Source organism: Pan troglodytes, chromosome 15 (genome assembly GCF_028858775.2).
Source record: "Pan troglodytes isolate AG18354 chromosome 15, NHGRI_mPanTro3-v2.0_pri, whole genome shotgun sequence".
Taxonomy (NCBI): domain Eukaryota; kingdom Metazoa; phylum Chordata; class Mammalia; order Primates; family Hominidae; genus Pan; species Pan troglodytes.
The window spans coordinates 90928485-90942503 of record NC_072413.2 but is presented as its reverse complement, the minus strand read 5'-3'; the positions used below and the strand labels follow the sequence as shown (position 1 = coordinate 90942503).

General features: G+C 56.1%; 1 protein-coding gene across 2 annotated transcripts; it reads right to left on the bottom strand.

Annotated features, from left to right (window-relative positions):
• Nucleotides 1-266: 266 nt before the first annotated feature.
• On the bottom strand, nt 267-12611 carry CHGA (chromogranin A). 2 transcript variants are annotated; one of them, XM_510135.7, is made up of 8 exons: nt 12335-12611; nt 11485-11531; nt 9032-9125; nt 8112-8180; nt 5757-5855; nt 3870-4322; nt 2714-3201; nt 267-759 (listed from the first exon to the last, which is right to left on the bottom strand). In XM_510135.7, exons 1-8 carry the CDS (start codon nt 12378-12380, stop codon nt 676-678), a joined length of 1380 nt encoding a protein of 459 aa, XP_510135.3. In that variant the 5' UTR covers nt 12381-12611; the 3' UTR covers nt 267-675. The 2 variants fall into 2 exon arrangements, with proteins under 2 accessions (XP_510135.3, XP_009426604.1); XM_009428329.4 differs by lacking the exon at nt 3870-4322 and having other exon boundaries at nt 12335-12588.
• Nucleotides 12612-14019: the final 1408 nt, after the last annotated feature.

Genomic DNA, 14019 nt, shown 5'->3' with positions numbered 1-14019 from the left:
AGGTGTGGCTGGGGACGGGGAGAGGAAGGAACCTGGAGGCCCTCAGCAAGTGTGCTTTAATCCCTGCACACACTCTTTGAGGCAGGTCAGCATTCCCGTTTTACAGATGAGGAAACTGAGGCTCAGAGCTAACAAAGTCACTTGCTCAAGATCCCACAGCCAGGAAGTGGCCCAGAAAGGAGGTCCCCAGGAGGACTGAACCTCCCTTTGTCCCTTTGCCCAAATCCAGTGCATCTCACTCCACTCTAAGTTGAGAGGGGAAAAAATTCAGAGGAAAGAGCCCAGAACAGATTTATTTTTCTTTAGATAAAGTTCATACAGAATATGTTACAGTCAGGAGTTCTCAGCTTTCACCGAAAGGTCAGAAGTTATTGCAGTTGTGCCCAGTGGATAGGATGGAGGAAGGGAAACTTCTAGAAGGCTGCCTGTGTTCAGAGAAGGAATCGTCAATGTTTAAAGTTGTGGGGCTGCCCTGCAAAGGATGTTCCAGGGCAGGTAGGAGTCAGGAGTAGGAGACAAGGCGCGTGGGGGGCGATAGGGTGGCCTGGGCTTGGGCAGGCTGGAGGCTGCCTCCCTACTGGAAGCAGCGTCCGGGCCATCTGGCCAGGACCTGCCAAGGGGACAGCAGAGCCAGGGCCACAGGGTGCCCTGGGGCCAGCCCTGCCAGCCGGTGTCTCAGCCCCGCCGTAGTGCCTGCAGCTGGTGGGCCACTTTCTCCAGCTCTGCCTCAATGGCCGACAGGCTCTCCAGCTCCTGGTCCTAGGAGAGACATTGGGGTTCACTCGGGCCAGCCTGGCCAGTGGCATGGAAGGCACAGTAAGCCAGAAAGGCGCTGGGTTAGCTTTGTGGCCTTGGACAGGTGGCTTTGTCTCTCTGTACCCTCATCCATCATGGAGACAGTGATAATGAGCCTACTGTACTGCTCTCGGGATCATTATGCACAAGAAGGTGGCTGATGCCGGGGGCCCTGTCCCCACACTGCTCTTGGTGGCCTCTTATCCAGGCCCCACTTCCTCTCAAATGGTTCCGCACAGGTGGCAGTCTGTTCTTTCAGGGCACATGGAAAACAAAGCTTACAGTGCCCTGAAGAGCCCCCTTCCCTCGGCCTAGCCCATGGTTGCCAGGACCCAGGGTGAGGCCAGCCTGGGACTTCCGGGTCTGTCTTCTGCAGCCTTCCCACCTGAGGGGAATGTGGGGCCTGAGGCAGGGCTACACGCTGGGGGAGCTGCCCCACGTCGGCCTGCCTAGGGCTGGGCTTTGATCCCTGGTCCTGATTGTGAGAGGATCCCAAACTCTGGCTACCCAAGTTTAGGGAAGCAGGGACCCCTCCTCTGAGCCCTGTTCTATGCCCCAGTCTCCAGAAGCTTTCAGGCCTCAGAACTTGGACACCCACAAGAGCACACCCTCCAGACTCAGAGCAGAAGCGCAGGGAAGGCTGCCTCCTTTGACCTGGGAGGGGTCATTTTCCCGGGGTCACTGCCAGATTTGAGGCTGCCGAGGGCATCCTGGCCCAGGGACCCCGACATTGCAGGCCGTGGAAATAGACTCTACAGCCCCTTAGTCTTGGAGGAGGCCCTGGGGCAGGTGCTCTGCGAGGCTGGGGTTTCTAAGAAGACCCTTGGGCTGTGTTGAGGAGGCCCCCACCCCATCCTCTCCATATGCCTCGGGGGTCCAGTTTCTCTGCCCTGCAGTCCAGAGCTCCCTCTGCTTGTGGAGAAAGGAAGCTGGTGGCACCTCTGGGCCCCCATTCTCTCCAGCTTTGTCCTCAGCCCCTCGCCCTGGGCTCCCAGGCACGTGGGCAGATGCCCTCTCCCGCTACAGCTGCCAACATGGAGCCTTCTTCCTCTCAGACTGCCAGGCCCAGAGAGGGGGTCGGGGGCCCAGTGAAGGGGCCACACCCTCTTCTAGGTGGGCAGAGAAGAGCCTTGGGGTCAGGGCTGCGGACAGGTGTCAGCCTTCCCACAGAGCCTGGGTTCCTACCTGGACACTAGGCTTGAACCAGGTATCCCAGCCGCCTAGCTGCCAGGGACCCCAACTCCCACCCTGCTCCTGTGGGCTGTGTCCCCATGCCCCATTCGTCTTCCCCAGGGGCCCTGGTTTTCAAAGCCTTTGTGTGTTCCAATCATGGTAATGATGTGGGCAGAGGAGACTCCTTACCCCTACTTCATAAATGGAACCGATGAGGCTCGGGGAGGGGAGTGACCCTCCCAAGTCCACGCAGCCAGGAGGAGGCAGAGCCCAGGTCTTCCAGCTCACATCCGGTGTGGCTCCCACCCACTCCCCACAGGCAAGAGATCCCCTGGCCCTGCCCCTGCCCTGCCCCGTTACCCTCATGGGCCAGAGGCAGGGCCTGAGCCTGGGAGGAGGCTGTGCCTGGGCTGCCTGGGGGCCAGGAGGGGACACGGTCAGACCCACCGCATGGTTTTTCCAGGGCACCCTACTGCCTTCGGGACAACGTCCCCACTCAGCGCCTCCCCCGCTGCCACAGGCTGACCTGAGCTCCTCCCATCTCCCAGCCAGCTTTGCTGGGTGCCCCCTGTGAGCTGGGGTGTTCTCCCACCCTGAGAGCCCCCGGTCTGAGCATCTCTCCATCCCCAGACTCCGGCGGTGGGGGGCCCTGTCCCCTCAGTGGGGCAGGGGCAGTGTGTCTGGGTGCGGCTGCCCCCTGCTGCTCCGCGGCCTGGCACAGAGCTGGCTCCCGCCCCATACCAACCTCTGGTCTGCGGTTTGCGCTGCCCTCCTCCTCTTTCTTCTCCTCGGGGTAGCCTCGGACCTGGAGGGGCAGGCCCGCCTCAAGGCTGTCCTCCCGGGAGGATGGCCTCCAGCCTCGTCGCAGCTGCGGCCCAGGGCCCCTAAAGCCGTAGGCCCGGGCCCGGAAGGAGAGCTTCATGGAACTGTCCCGGTTGTCCTCCTCCTCCTCCTGCCCCTCCAGCCGCTTCTCAGCCGTCAGCTCCTTGGCCAGCTGGTCCATCTTGCTCCAGCGTTTGGAGTCCTCCCACTCCTTGGAGAGCCGCTCCTCCTCCTGCTCCTGCTCCAGCTCTCCGCTCTTCCCACCCCGGAAGAGGCCTTGCGGGACCACTGCCATCTCCTCCTCCTCCTCTTTCTGCTGGGAGTGCTCCTGTTCTCCCTTCCCTTCGGGGTCCTGAGCCTCCTCAGCCCCAGGCTTCCCAGCTCCATCCACAGCCAGAGCCTCCGACCGACCTGGAGCAGGTGGTGGGCAAGAGCAGGAGAATGGGTGGGGGACCACCATTTTCCCAGTCTCTGCCACTCCCTGGGGGCCTCTGCTGTGGCCACAGCCCAGCCTCTCCACAGTGATGATGCTTAGCGGGAAAAACCTTCTTGACGCCAGGCTTTGCAAGACCCTCTCGGCTCAGAGGGGTGGGTTAGCTGGAGCCTGCCTCTTCCCCTCATCCTCACCCCAGAAGCCCGGCAGCTGGAGAGTGAGGAAAGACCCTGACAGGCCCGCAGCGGGAGCCAGGGCCTCTCCTAAACTGTAGTTGAAGCTGACACTGTTCCCAGATCAGCCTGTGCGCTCCTGCCATGGTCTCTGTTCCCAAAGCCAGCCCACCCATCACCCACCCCTAGCTTCTGGGGTTGGTGGGGGGAGGCTATGTGGAATAGTGGGAAATGCATGGTTTTGGAGTCAGATAAATCTGGGGTAGAACCTCAACTTTTGCTACAAATTAGCTGTGTGACCTTGGGCAAATTACTTAACCTCTCTGAGCCTCATTTGTCCACCTGGGAAATGGAGCTTAATACCTACCTTTCAGGGTTGTTATGAAGGTGGAATGAGGTTATGGAGAAGGCTCTCCTCCCACCCATCCCCCTCTCCCAGACACGTTCGTTGAGGTCTTCGCCATCATACGTACTCTCGCCTTTCCGGATCTCCTTGTAGCCAAGGCTCGGGTGGGGGTTCAGCACTACAGTGGGGCCTTCTTCCTCGGGGACAGCCTCCTCTCCAGCCTCAGCCTCCTCCTCCTCCTCCTCCTCCTCTTCTCTCTTTGCCTGCCACCCTGGCTCTGCACTCAGGCCCTTCTCTCTGTCCACTAGACCCTGAGAGAGGCCCTCACTGTCCCCCTCGGCCTGTGGGCCTGGGTATTTCTGGCTGGGGAGGCTGGCTGGAGGGTGGGTGTTGGTGGCCTCCTCCTCCTCCTCCTCTTCCTCCCCGGGGGCCTGATTGTTCCCCTCAGCCTTGGACTCCTGCATGGGCTCCGGGAGGGCCTGGGGCCTGGCTCCGTCTGTGGCTTCACCACTTTTCTCTGCCTCCTTGGAATCCTCTCTTTTCTCCATAACATCCTTGGATGATGGCTCTTCCACCGCCTCTGCAGACACAGCACAGCCAAGTCAGGCCCTGAGGACTGGGCCACGTGTGGGGCCTCCCCACAGGCTAATTTCAGATGTTACTCATTATGTTTCTTGGCTTCCAGCGAGCCCAGCCCAGGACAACGATTAGGGTTACCCCTCTGTCCATGTCCAGGCTTGATCTGAGCACAGCTGGATTTGTTTCTTTCTTTTTAATCCTGACTTTTAAAACAGGTTATTATTCAAAGAACAAAAACAAAAAACCAGACCTTAAGATTAATCTAGGAGATAAAGCCTGAACTGAAAATTAATGTCAGCTATGTGATCTTGGGCAAGTTGCTTAACCTCTCTGTGTAAGAGGCACCATGACTGCAACTTCATTCTCCCCTCCATGTGGGGCTTCTCTGTCTTCAGCATCCTGTGAAAGGGCTCAATTCTGCAATATTTTAGGGTTTCATTAAAAGGTATTTGATTGTGGCTGCCTTAAAGACAGCCTTTGAACAAGTAAAAATTCCTCCCGTCATTAGAATGATAACCACTGAACAAAGTGCTCCCAAGTGCATTCCACCATCTGAGCTTCACCAGGACTCTGGTGAAAGGTGCTCCTATGCCTATTTCACAGAAACCCAAAATGATCTGCAGAAAGGTAAGATGACCTGTCCATCTCACAGTTTGCGGGCAGCAGAGCTGAGCCTGGAACCCAAGCCTCCAAATGCCAAGTTTGGGATCTCTTTGCACTGACACATGGCTGCCTGCTTCATTAAAGCTTCAACCAAAGTGGGGGCACCTGGGCTTCACTTGCGGGCTTTCCCTTTCAGCCCCAGATGGGAGACACCGGGATCCAGCTCCTGGACACCGGCCTTACCGGCCCATCTTCTACATGGAGAGCAGAAGCACCACGGGGCCAGTTTGTGGCTCTCCCCGGGAAGGGAGGATGGCTCAGAGTGTCACACTGACCTAAGGCATGACCTCTTAGACTCCTAGAAGCTCTTTGGTTTCAAGAAAGATGATCTGGGTTTATTTCACGTTTCACACCTACTCTGTCTGTGGTCCTCCTGCATCCTGGCTATTCTGAGGCCCCACCACATCCCAGGAGGACAGGCACTGGGGGTGGGGGCTCTGCTACAGTGGCCACTGGGTAGACCCAGAGTTGAAGCTGTCCACCTGCCATGCCAGAGATCTCCTGCCCTAGAGTGCCAGCCCCTCTTCTGGGCAGACGGGACCGAGCGAGGGCTTTGGTGTGAGGCAGGACCTGATCGAAACCCCTGGTCATGCCATTCACCTTGGGCAAGGGACCTAGTCTCTCTGGGCAGCAGTTTCCCCATTTGTAGAGAGAGGGAAATAAGGGATTATGGGTGGGGCTCCCGACTCACTGGAACCTTGGGTCCATCATAGCCACTGTTCCCACTGCCACCCTCCCTTCCCCACCTCCGGCCAGACCGGCTGGGACAGACCTTTCAGCTCGGCCTGGCTGCTCTGGTTCTCAAGAACCTCTGAGAGTTCATCTTCAAAACCGCTGTGTTTCTTCTGCTGATGTGCCCTCTCCTTGGCGCCTGGTATGAGAAAAGGAGGGAAAAGTCCCATTGGGTGCAGCTGTGGCATATTTGTCTATAAGAGTGAAGACCTCCATTTCCCCATCTGTAAGCTGGGCACATCATGTTCAGGGCCTGCCCAATGAGACACTGATGGGGCATGAGCTTGGGGAGCAGTGAAGGGTTGGCGTCCCTCACCTCTCTCAGCTGGGCCCTCAGGCAGCCACCCTGCCTCGCCAGACTCAGCTTCTCCCCGGGAGGCCAGAGCAAGCGTGCTGTGTCCTCACACAGCAAGAAAGGCTCAAATGGAGCAAGGATCCCAGGGGCAGGAGTTGGGGGTGGGGAACCCCTCAGGACCTGGCTGGGCAGGAGTTGGGGGTGGGGAACCCCTCAGGACCTGGCTGGGCAGGAGTTGGGGGTGGGGAACCCCTCAGGACCTGGCTGGGCAGGAGTTGGGGGTGGGGAACCCCTCAGGACCTGGCTGGGCAGGAGTTGGGGGTGGGGAACCCCTCAGGACCTGGCTGGGCAGGAGTTGGGGGTGGGGAACCCCTCAGGACCTGGCTGGGCAGGAGTTGGGGATGGGGAACCCCTCAGGACCTGGCTGGTAGCTCCAGGAACCCTGCAGCAGGCAGTAATGGTGACAGCTCTTGATTCAGGCAAGCTCTGCTAACCTTGGACGCTGAGTCCAGGCGCGGGGAGAAGGCCAAGCCCTGTGCCTACGTCTGAGCCCAGGGTTGGCGCCTGCAGCCATGACCCAGAGACCCCTCTCCTCCCGCTGCTGCTGCCTCCTCTGACTGTCCCCACACCTGTGCCTTATTCCTGATGTTGGCCCCTCAGCCAGCCCAGCTCATTTCTTCCCCAACAATGGGCTTTCCTGGGCAGCTGTGGGCCAGGGAGCATGCCCAGCCCTGGTCTCAGGCAACGTGGGTTCCAGTCCCCTTCTGGCTATTTCCTAGCTCCATGGGCAACTTGGGCTCTCCAAGAGTTGGGTGCTTGTCTAGAAAATAGGGTTGCTGTGTGGTAAATGCTGAGACAGAGGCACACAGAAGATGTTATGGGAGCCCAAGAGGGAGTGGACGGATAGATGGATGGACAGAAATACATCCAGGAATCTGTTAATGGAAAACAGTCATATATACATATATTGGATACTGCTTATACGGGATACACACGTGCATGTGAATATAGATGTTTCAGGACACATTCTCCTATAATAGTCTCTGTTGACAGTCTATTTAATTATTTAAATGTAATCAGTTAGTCATTCAATATTTAATTTTAAAGTTATCATATTGTAATAAAATATTTAATGCTTAGTTAAAAAAAAAACACTAGTCCAAGGTCACTGATGATGACATAACTATCCAGGTAATAATAGTCCCAGCTGTGCCCAGCACTCCTTGCCCCCTCCAACAACAGTAGGAGGTGGGTGCTTGCTGCCCAGGCTGGCTCATGAGTGGGAGGAAGAACAGTGTGTTAGCTTGGAAAGGGCCACAGGAATCCTATTGATGTGGCTGTGTTTACACGCCTCCTCCCCAAAGCTCTCTCTGTTCTCACACGTGGCCTGGTCTGTCCCAAAGGCCTCAGAGTGGGGCCCATCCTGGAACCAGAGCAGCCTTCATACCCCCACCCTACCCCAGACACAAGCCCAGCCCTGAAAAACACTCTCGCTTCGTTGGGAAGCAGATGCTGGATTCATGCTATAATGCCCTGTTCTCATGGAGAGACACAACACCACCAGTGGTCCTGCCCTGGTGGAAACAGCCACTTCCCACAGGAAGTCAGCCGGGGCAGGTGCAGGGCCAAACTCAGGTTTCCTGACTTGCAAGGCTAGGGCCATGCTTTGCATCAAGGCTGGAAGGAGCTGGGGGGCTGGGCATAGAGGCTAACTGTGGGAAGATGGCAGCTTAACCCTCCACTCCAGTATCCTGTCCAGGCGTGGCTTGAATATCATCAGTGACGAGTGGCTCACTACTTCATAAAGGTATTTCCTAAAATGACTGAACTGCAGAGGCCGTGGGTTTTAGGGAAGCTGCACCTGGCATGTCTCTATTCACTGTGTGACCTTGGACAAGTCACTCAACCTCTCTGGGCCTTGATTTCTTTAACAATATCAATAACAGATTGAGCCAGGTGGCACGGCGGATCCTGCTTTTCCGCTTTATAATTAAAAGGAAATGACAGTCCCAGAGAGGAACTTGCTGAATCTTCCACCAGATTTTCTGACTCTCAGTTACTGGAATTTACCCAGAGTCAAGTGCAGTGGCTGGAAAATACCTTGGAGAGCGAGGTCTTGGAGCTCCTTCAGTAAATTCTGATGTCTCAGAATGGAAAGGATCCGTTCATCTGCAATGAAGAAGAGTCATCATGGGTGGTTTACAGAGAACAGCCGAGAAAGAGATTACCATCAATATTTTCAGCTGAGCACAAGGAATTTACTCTGGAAACTCAAAACCAGGGTGGTGGCAGCAAGATTGGGTCTTCAGATAACACTTTTGAAATTACCTCCTTTCCAAGGTATGTGTCAGTTTCCTACTACATCAGAGAAGTCAGCCACTGCCCCAGCAGCCAGACCTCAGCCAAAGGGTGGCAACCCCTGAGGATGAGTTGGGTCTCTTTAAATACAACAGGTTCCCATCTCCATGCCTGCACTCACACTGTCTACCACACCTGGACAACCCTGTCTTCATTTTTCCACTCATCGGTTTCCAATGTTTCTTTTAAAGCCCAACCGAAATGCTGCTGGCTCTATCCAGCAGTTAGTAAAAACTTGACTGGTTGCCTGGAAAGATTTCGTCCTTCTCCTGTCCACCCATAACATTCCTTTATTCATCACACATCTAGAGGGTGTCTGCAGAGGCCAGAGGCTGTTCTAGGCGCTGGGATACAGCACACAAAATCTTTGTCCATAGGGAGCTCACAGTCTGGGGGCTTGCTGTTCCAGCCCTGGTTTTATTTTGCCCAGAGTTCTAGTTAACTGTGTTCATATGCATCCCCTCTGCCAGTCTGTAAGCACCTGGGCTACAACCCCTTCAACTGTCTGTACACCTTGGACCCTAGTGCAGTGCCTGGACATGACGGGCACTCAGTCAGTGACTGTTGAGTTAAATCATTAATTCCACCAAAAGCCACACACCCATGTCCTAGCCTCCCAGCCCAGCAGGCAGCAGCCCTCACCCCTAGCCTCCAGCTCATACCTCCTCGGAGTGTCTCAAAACATTCCTGGCTGACAGGCATGGGGCTGGGCTTGGAAAGTGTGTCGGAGATGACCTCAACGATGCATTTCATCACCTGGGAACACAGTGCAGGGGCAGGTTGGGGCTGGTTTGAGCATGGGGCTCAGTCCCTGGAGGCTCTAGGGTGAATTTCTAGTGAGGACAGAGGGTATTTGCTTTTGTCTTTGGGAGTCCATGATCCCTGGCTCAGGGACACAGCTCTGCTTTCTTAGCCAGACAGTGATAGCAATGATAATAGAAAACCCTTAACACAGTGCTTACCATGTGTCAGCCACTCCAACCACATGGCCAGCAGGTTCCCCTCCAAGGTGGATCATAGTGAGAATGGGGTGTAGGGAATGGTACCTGGTACCTTCTCATCCCCAAGTGCTATTTCTCTAAACATGAGAAAACTGCTTCAGGGCACTAAAATGATGTCTTACAAAAGTGCTCTGATCGTGAAGATGCCCAAAGGTCAGCTCTTCCAGGAAGTCCTTCTGGACTGCCCAGAGGAGACAAAGACCTTCCCTGGCTCTACCCTGTTTGGAAATAGGATGTAGGTTACTGTCTCCAAACACCCATGGTGTTGTCGCATGCAAGGAGTCACAGCTTCATATTCTCACTCCATGTTCACCATGGGATGGATGAATCCCTGGGCGGCATGTGAGCACACATTGACTACACCTGGGAGCATATCCCAGGTCAACCACAGCCACGCCTCTGAAAGTCTTATCCTGTGCCTGCAAAGGTGCTGTGGATAATTAGGCGTCTGATAAATGAGTGATCTTTGATGATGGTGCCCACCGTAATGTGGTATCCTAGCTGTGTGATCTTGGAGAAGTGACTTAACCTCTCTGAGCCTCAGTGTCCTCATTTGTAAAACGGGAGTGAGAATACCTTCCCAACTGCTCTCCCAGGGTAATGAGGTAGAGATGGAAAAACACTCTCTCAAGCATGGAGTGTCAGCACGCCCAGGGAGGGGTTCACAACTCCAGCCCTGCTTCCACAGCCTAGAGCTGAGTAGAGAGCAGGAGGTGTCAGACAGGCATCAGGCAACACCGGCAGGGAGTGAGGGGGTGGGAGGCTGTGTCTACAGGATGCCAAGGCAACCAGTCCAAGGATCCAAGATGGCAAACTGGCAAGTGCTCTATAATGCATGTAGTCACAACAACCTCATATAGAATCTTCAGGTCTTAGCCAGCTGCTCTGGTGCCCCTGACCACAGGCTGCTGGGTATAATATGGTGACCAGGGTGTCTCCCATAAGGGATCTAGCAAGGAGAGCCCAGCAGCCTGTACCCTGTATCTCCCTGCAACCCCGGACCTTGCATTGGGAATATCAGATAACCACCTGTTCGAGAGGGCATTTTCTGGGAGGCAGGAATTAGGTAGAGGGTCTGGAGAGGGATGGGGAGATCAAGAAGGCAGCTCTAGGAATAAAAGTGCCCATTTACTGAGGACCTATTATGTGCTAGGCAGTTCACATCCATGATTCCTACTCTTTACACCTCCCCTCAAGGAAAAGGAGAAAAAGGCAGAGCTCAGAGAAATTAAGGAATTTTCCCAAGGTCACACAGCTAGAATGAGTGGTAGAGGTTTAAATTCTGTCCTATCTGCAACTAAAACATAGGAAATATAATTGAGCAAACTGAGGTTGGAATCTCTTGGATGGTTTGGATTTTAACTGTGGTGTCTAGTGGAAGAAAATAGTTTCTGGGAAGGTGGGGAGTAGAAATTTCTCTGACCCTCAAGTCAGAGATTTGAATAAGCACTAGAGCCTGGAAAAAACAGCCCCAGCTCAGCCATGAATGAATTCCAAGTACACACCCAGTGTGGCGTGTCTCTTGCTGCCAGAGAAACCCCTACCAGTGTCTCCTAAGGCCCTTTCCTGGGTGACCTCCACAACTAGCCCCTATTGGTGGGACCGTGGGTGCAGGAGCCATGATCAAGATGTTTTGCTTGTGTTCCTTTGGGACAGCCAGGGCTGGAGAGCCTGCTGGGTGTGGGTTGTGACTGGCAGAGCCTTTCAGGGAGAAAGAGCAAAGCGGGGAGGCCAGAGCCAGGCAGGCAAAGGCCATTTTTACAGGTCTGTGGACAACTACAACTACAGAGAAGCCACCCCCACCAGCCCCTGGGGAGCCTACTGGATTCAGAGTGTTCAAGACAGCCTGAAGCCAGGCACCTCGGCCCAGCAGGTAAGATGCAGGCCTCTTCCGCTGCACGTGCAGCTCAGAGGAAGCTGGGGAAGTCCCCACAGCAGGACAGCAGGGAAAGCAAGCAATCTTTGATATCTTCTTTTGCAAGCTGTCCCCAGGCTCAGCAGCCGCAGTGCTGGCTCTTGGCTTTATGCCGAACTTACTCCTGCAGCTGCCCAAGAACTGGCTGTGAAGTGTCCACTGGAGCCTCCTACCCCTCATCCCCAGCACCCCTTCTTACCTCGGTATCCCCTTTATTCATAGGGCTGTTCACAGGGAGCGCAGTGACTGGGAAGAAGAAGAGAGTGCTGGGGTCACTCCTCTGCTCCAAGTGGAGGCCAGTCCTTTCTGACCGGGCTCACTGGGGCCCGTTCACCCAATGCCACCCCTCAAAACTGCCCCCACCAAAAAGAGAGGCTAGGGCTGATTTTGTTTCCCTTCCCTGGTTGCTGCCCACAGTGGGGTGGTCCCCAGAGGCTGCACTGAGAGGTCCTCCCCCTCCCCCTTGGGAAACTCTTGCTCTGGAGCGGGTGTGCTTTGGAGCGGGGAGCGCCATCAAAACAAGGCCAAGGGCTGCACAGTAGGACGGGGTGGGAGACAGATGAAGGGGAGAGAGAGACCCCAGAGGTGGGGGGGGGGGGGGCGGGGGAAGAGATGGAGGAAGGGGATTGTGAGGGATGATATGGAGAAGTAGAAGTCAAGGGCAGAAAGGCGGGGAGAGTGAGATGAAAGGGGAAGAGGGGTGGAGGGTTGCGAGCAGCCATGCTCCCACCTCCCCGCAGTGACCTTGGCCGGCCACCGCGCAACCGGCACTGGCCCTGATGCAACCGAGGCGCCAAGCCCAGACAAGGGGTGGGCACAAGGGGGACTTGCCCCGCGGGGTTGGGAGTCAGGCCCAAGTGTCTTGTGGGTCCCAGGCGGAGGCCACACTGCAGGGTCAGGCGGGAGGCGGAGGCGCTGTCCGCGGTGCTGAAAACTCGCCGCGCCCGAAGGGAAGTGTGGAGGGGTGCGGGGCGCCGCGCGGTGCCCAGACCTCAAGGTGGGCAGGGGCGCCCGGAACCCTCTCCCGCGAGCTCCCCGCGCTCGCTCACCTTGCCCGGCGCAGAGCAGAAGCGCCAGGACAGCGGCGGAGCGCATGGCGGACCCGGGCGCCGAGCAGCTGGCGGTGTGGGGCCGGGCACCTAGGCACCGGGCGAGGGGCGGCTGGACGGGCGGCCGGGGTCGGGCTGCGGTGGCACCGGCGCGGGGCTGGGGGCGCAGTGCCTCGGCGTGCGTCCGTCTGTCGGTCGATCCTCCCGCAAGCTGCTGCACGGGGCTAGAGCACTGCAGTGGCAGGAGCGGCGGCAGCAGCAGCGCCCTCGCGCCCCGCTTATATACCCCGACCCCGGAAATGACGTAAGCGGTGCCGCCCCCTCCCCCTTTCCCCACTCCCCAGGGGTCCAGTCCCCGCTCGCCCCCACCTCTAACCTCACCCCTCGCTGCCTCTGGCCTCCGCCGCTTGGAGCTGGTGGGTCTTGGCCGCGAAGCGGGTATCTGGTTTCCAAGAGGTGGCGTGGGAGGCGGGGGGCTGTGGCTGATCCTCCACCCCTCGACGATTCCACCGATTTGCCGTGTGTCCCTGGGCAAGTCACTCCGATCTCTGGACCTTGCCTTCTTCCATGTGTACTGAGGTCCCTGGCAGCGCTAGCACCCCGTGCTATTTTCCCGAAGTGCCCTCTGCCTGGGGTGTGCTCCCCCGGTCTCACAGGCTGGAGGCATGCCCATCACTCATGTCTCTCTCCAATATCTAGGAGGCTCTAGAGGGGCCTCCGATCCCCTGTCTGAGTGAGGCTTCTCTCTCTCTGGCAAGCTAGTTTTGTGCCTTCACACTTTGTTGTTGAATGTGTATTTATTTGAATAATGTTTAGTCATCATTACTTTCACAGTGCTGAGCGCCACACAATCTGGCACAGAGGAAACGCACTTGACAGGTAACTGACGAATGTATCTATTAAAGGCTCAAGCCATGGGTGAGTGAATCCTGGGCTCTGCATACACACGGGAACCAGGGGCTCACTTTCACCAGGAAGCTTAAGCCACTGTTGGACACCTCTTGTTAGGTAGAGGGAGGAGTGGGGGCCAGTTCTTATTACATCCGCCAAAATAGGAGTCCTTGCAACACCTACCCATTAGCCCTAGTGCAACCCCTTAGCATCACCTTCTTGCCACTGGCAGCCCATCTGAATTTGAGAACAGCTCTCACCTCTTCCTGAGCATTCTCAAAACCTGGATATTTTGTGTAAAAGGTCAGTTTCCTGGTTGGCTTCCCTTATTTCTGGGGCCCCTGATTCTCCAGCTCTTTGGGCTCCAGCTCTGAGGGCCATGTTGGAAGCTCTTTGCCACCTGACCCCACTGTCACAGGGAACCTGGGATCTGGGTGACGGTTTGTCATTGGCTGGCATCGTCCAGAGCCCCTCCTTCCTGCCCACCCCTCTCCATCTGCTGCTGCTGTTTTCTACTAATACTTCCTTTCCCACACCTGTGCTCACGCCTGTCCCTAAATGAGAACCTGGTGGGAGCTCAAAGGAGACTGAAATGGCCACATTCATGAATTTACATATTTGCTTTGCTAAGCACCTACTATGTGCTTAGAACATCCTAGAACAGTACACAGTTGAGGGTACAGCATTAAACAGAACAGACAGAAGCCCTACATTCTAGATGGTGAAGACAGACAATGAATAAGAAGTAACATCCACGGTTTGTCAGCAGAGAAGGGGACCGCTGTGCTGAGAGA

Coding starts and splice junctions, on each gene's coding strand:
- CHGA (XM_510135.7), bottom strand. CDS start 12,380: ATGCGCTCCGCCGCTGTCCTGGCGCTTCTGCTCTGCGCCGGGCAAG. Junction 9,126..11,484: donor TGAATAAAGGGGATACCGAG/GTAAGAAGGGGT, acceptor CTGTGTTCCCAG/GTGATGAAATGCATCGTTGA. Junction 760..2,713: donor GCGCAAACCGCAGACCAGAG/GTTGGTATGGGG, acceptor TGTCTCTCCTAG/GACCAGGAGCTGGAGAGCCT.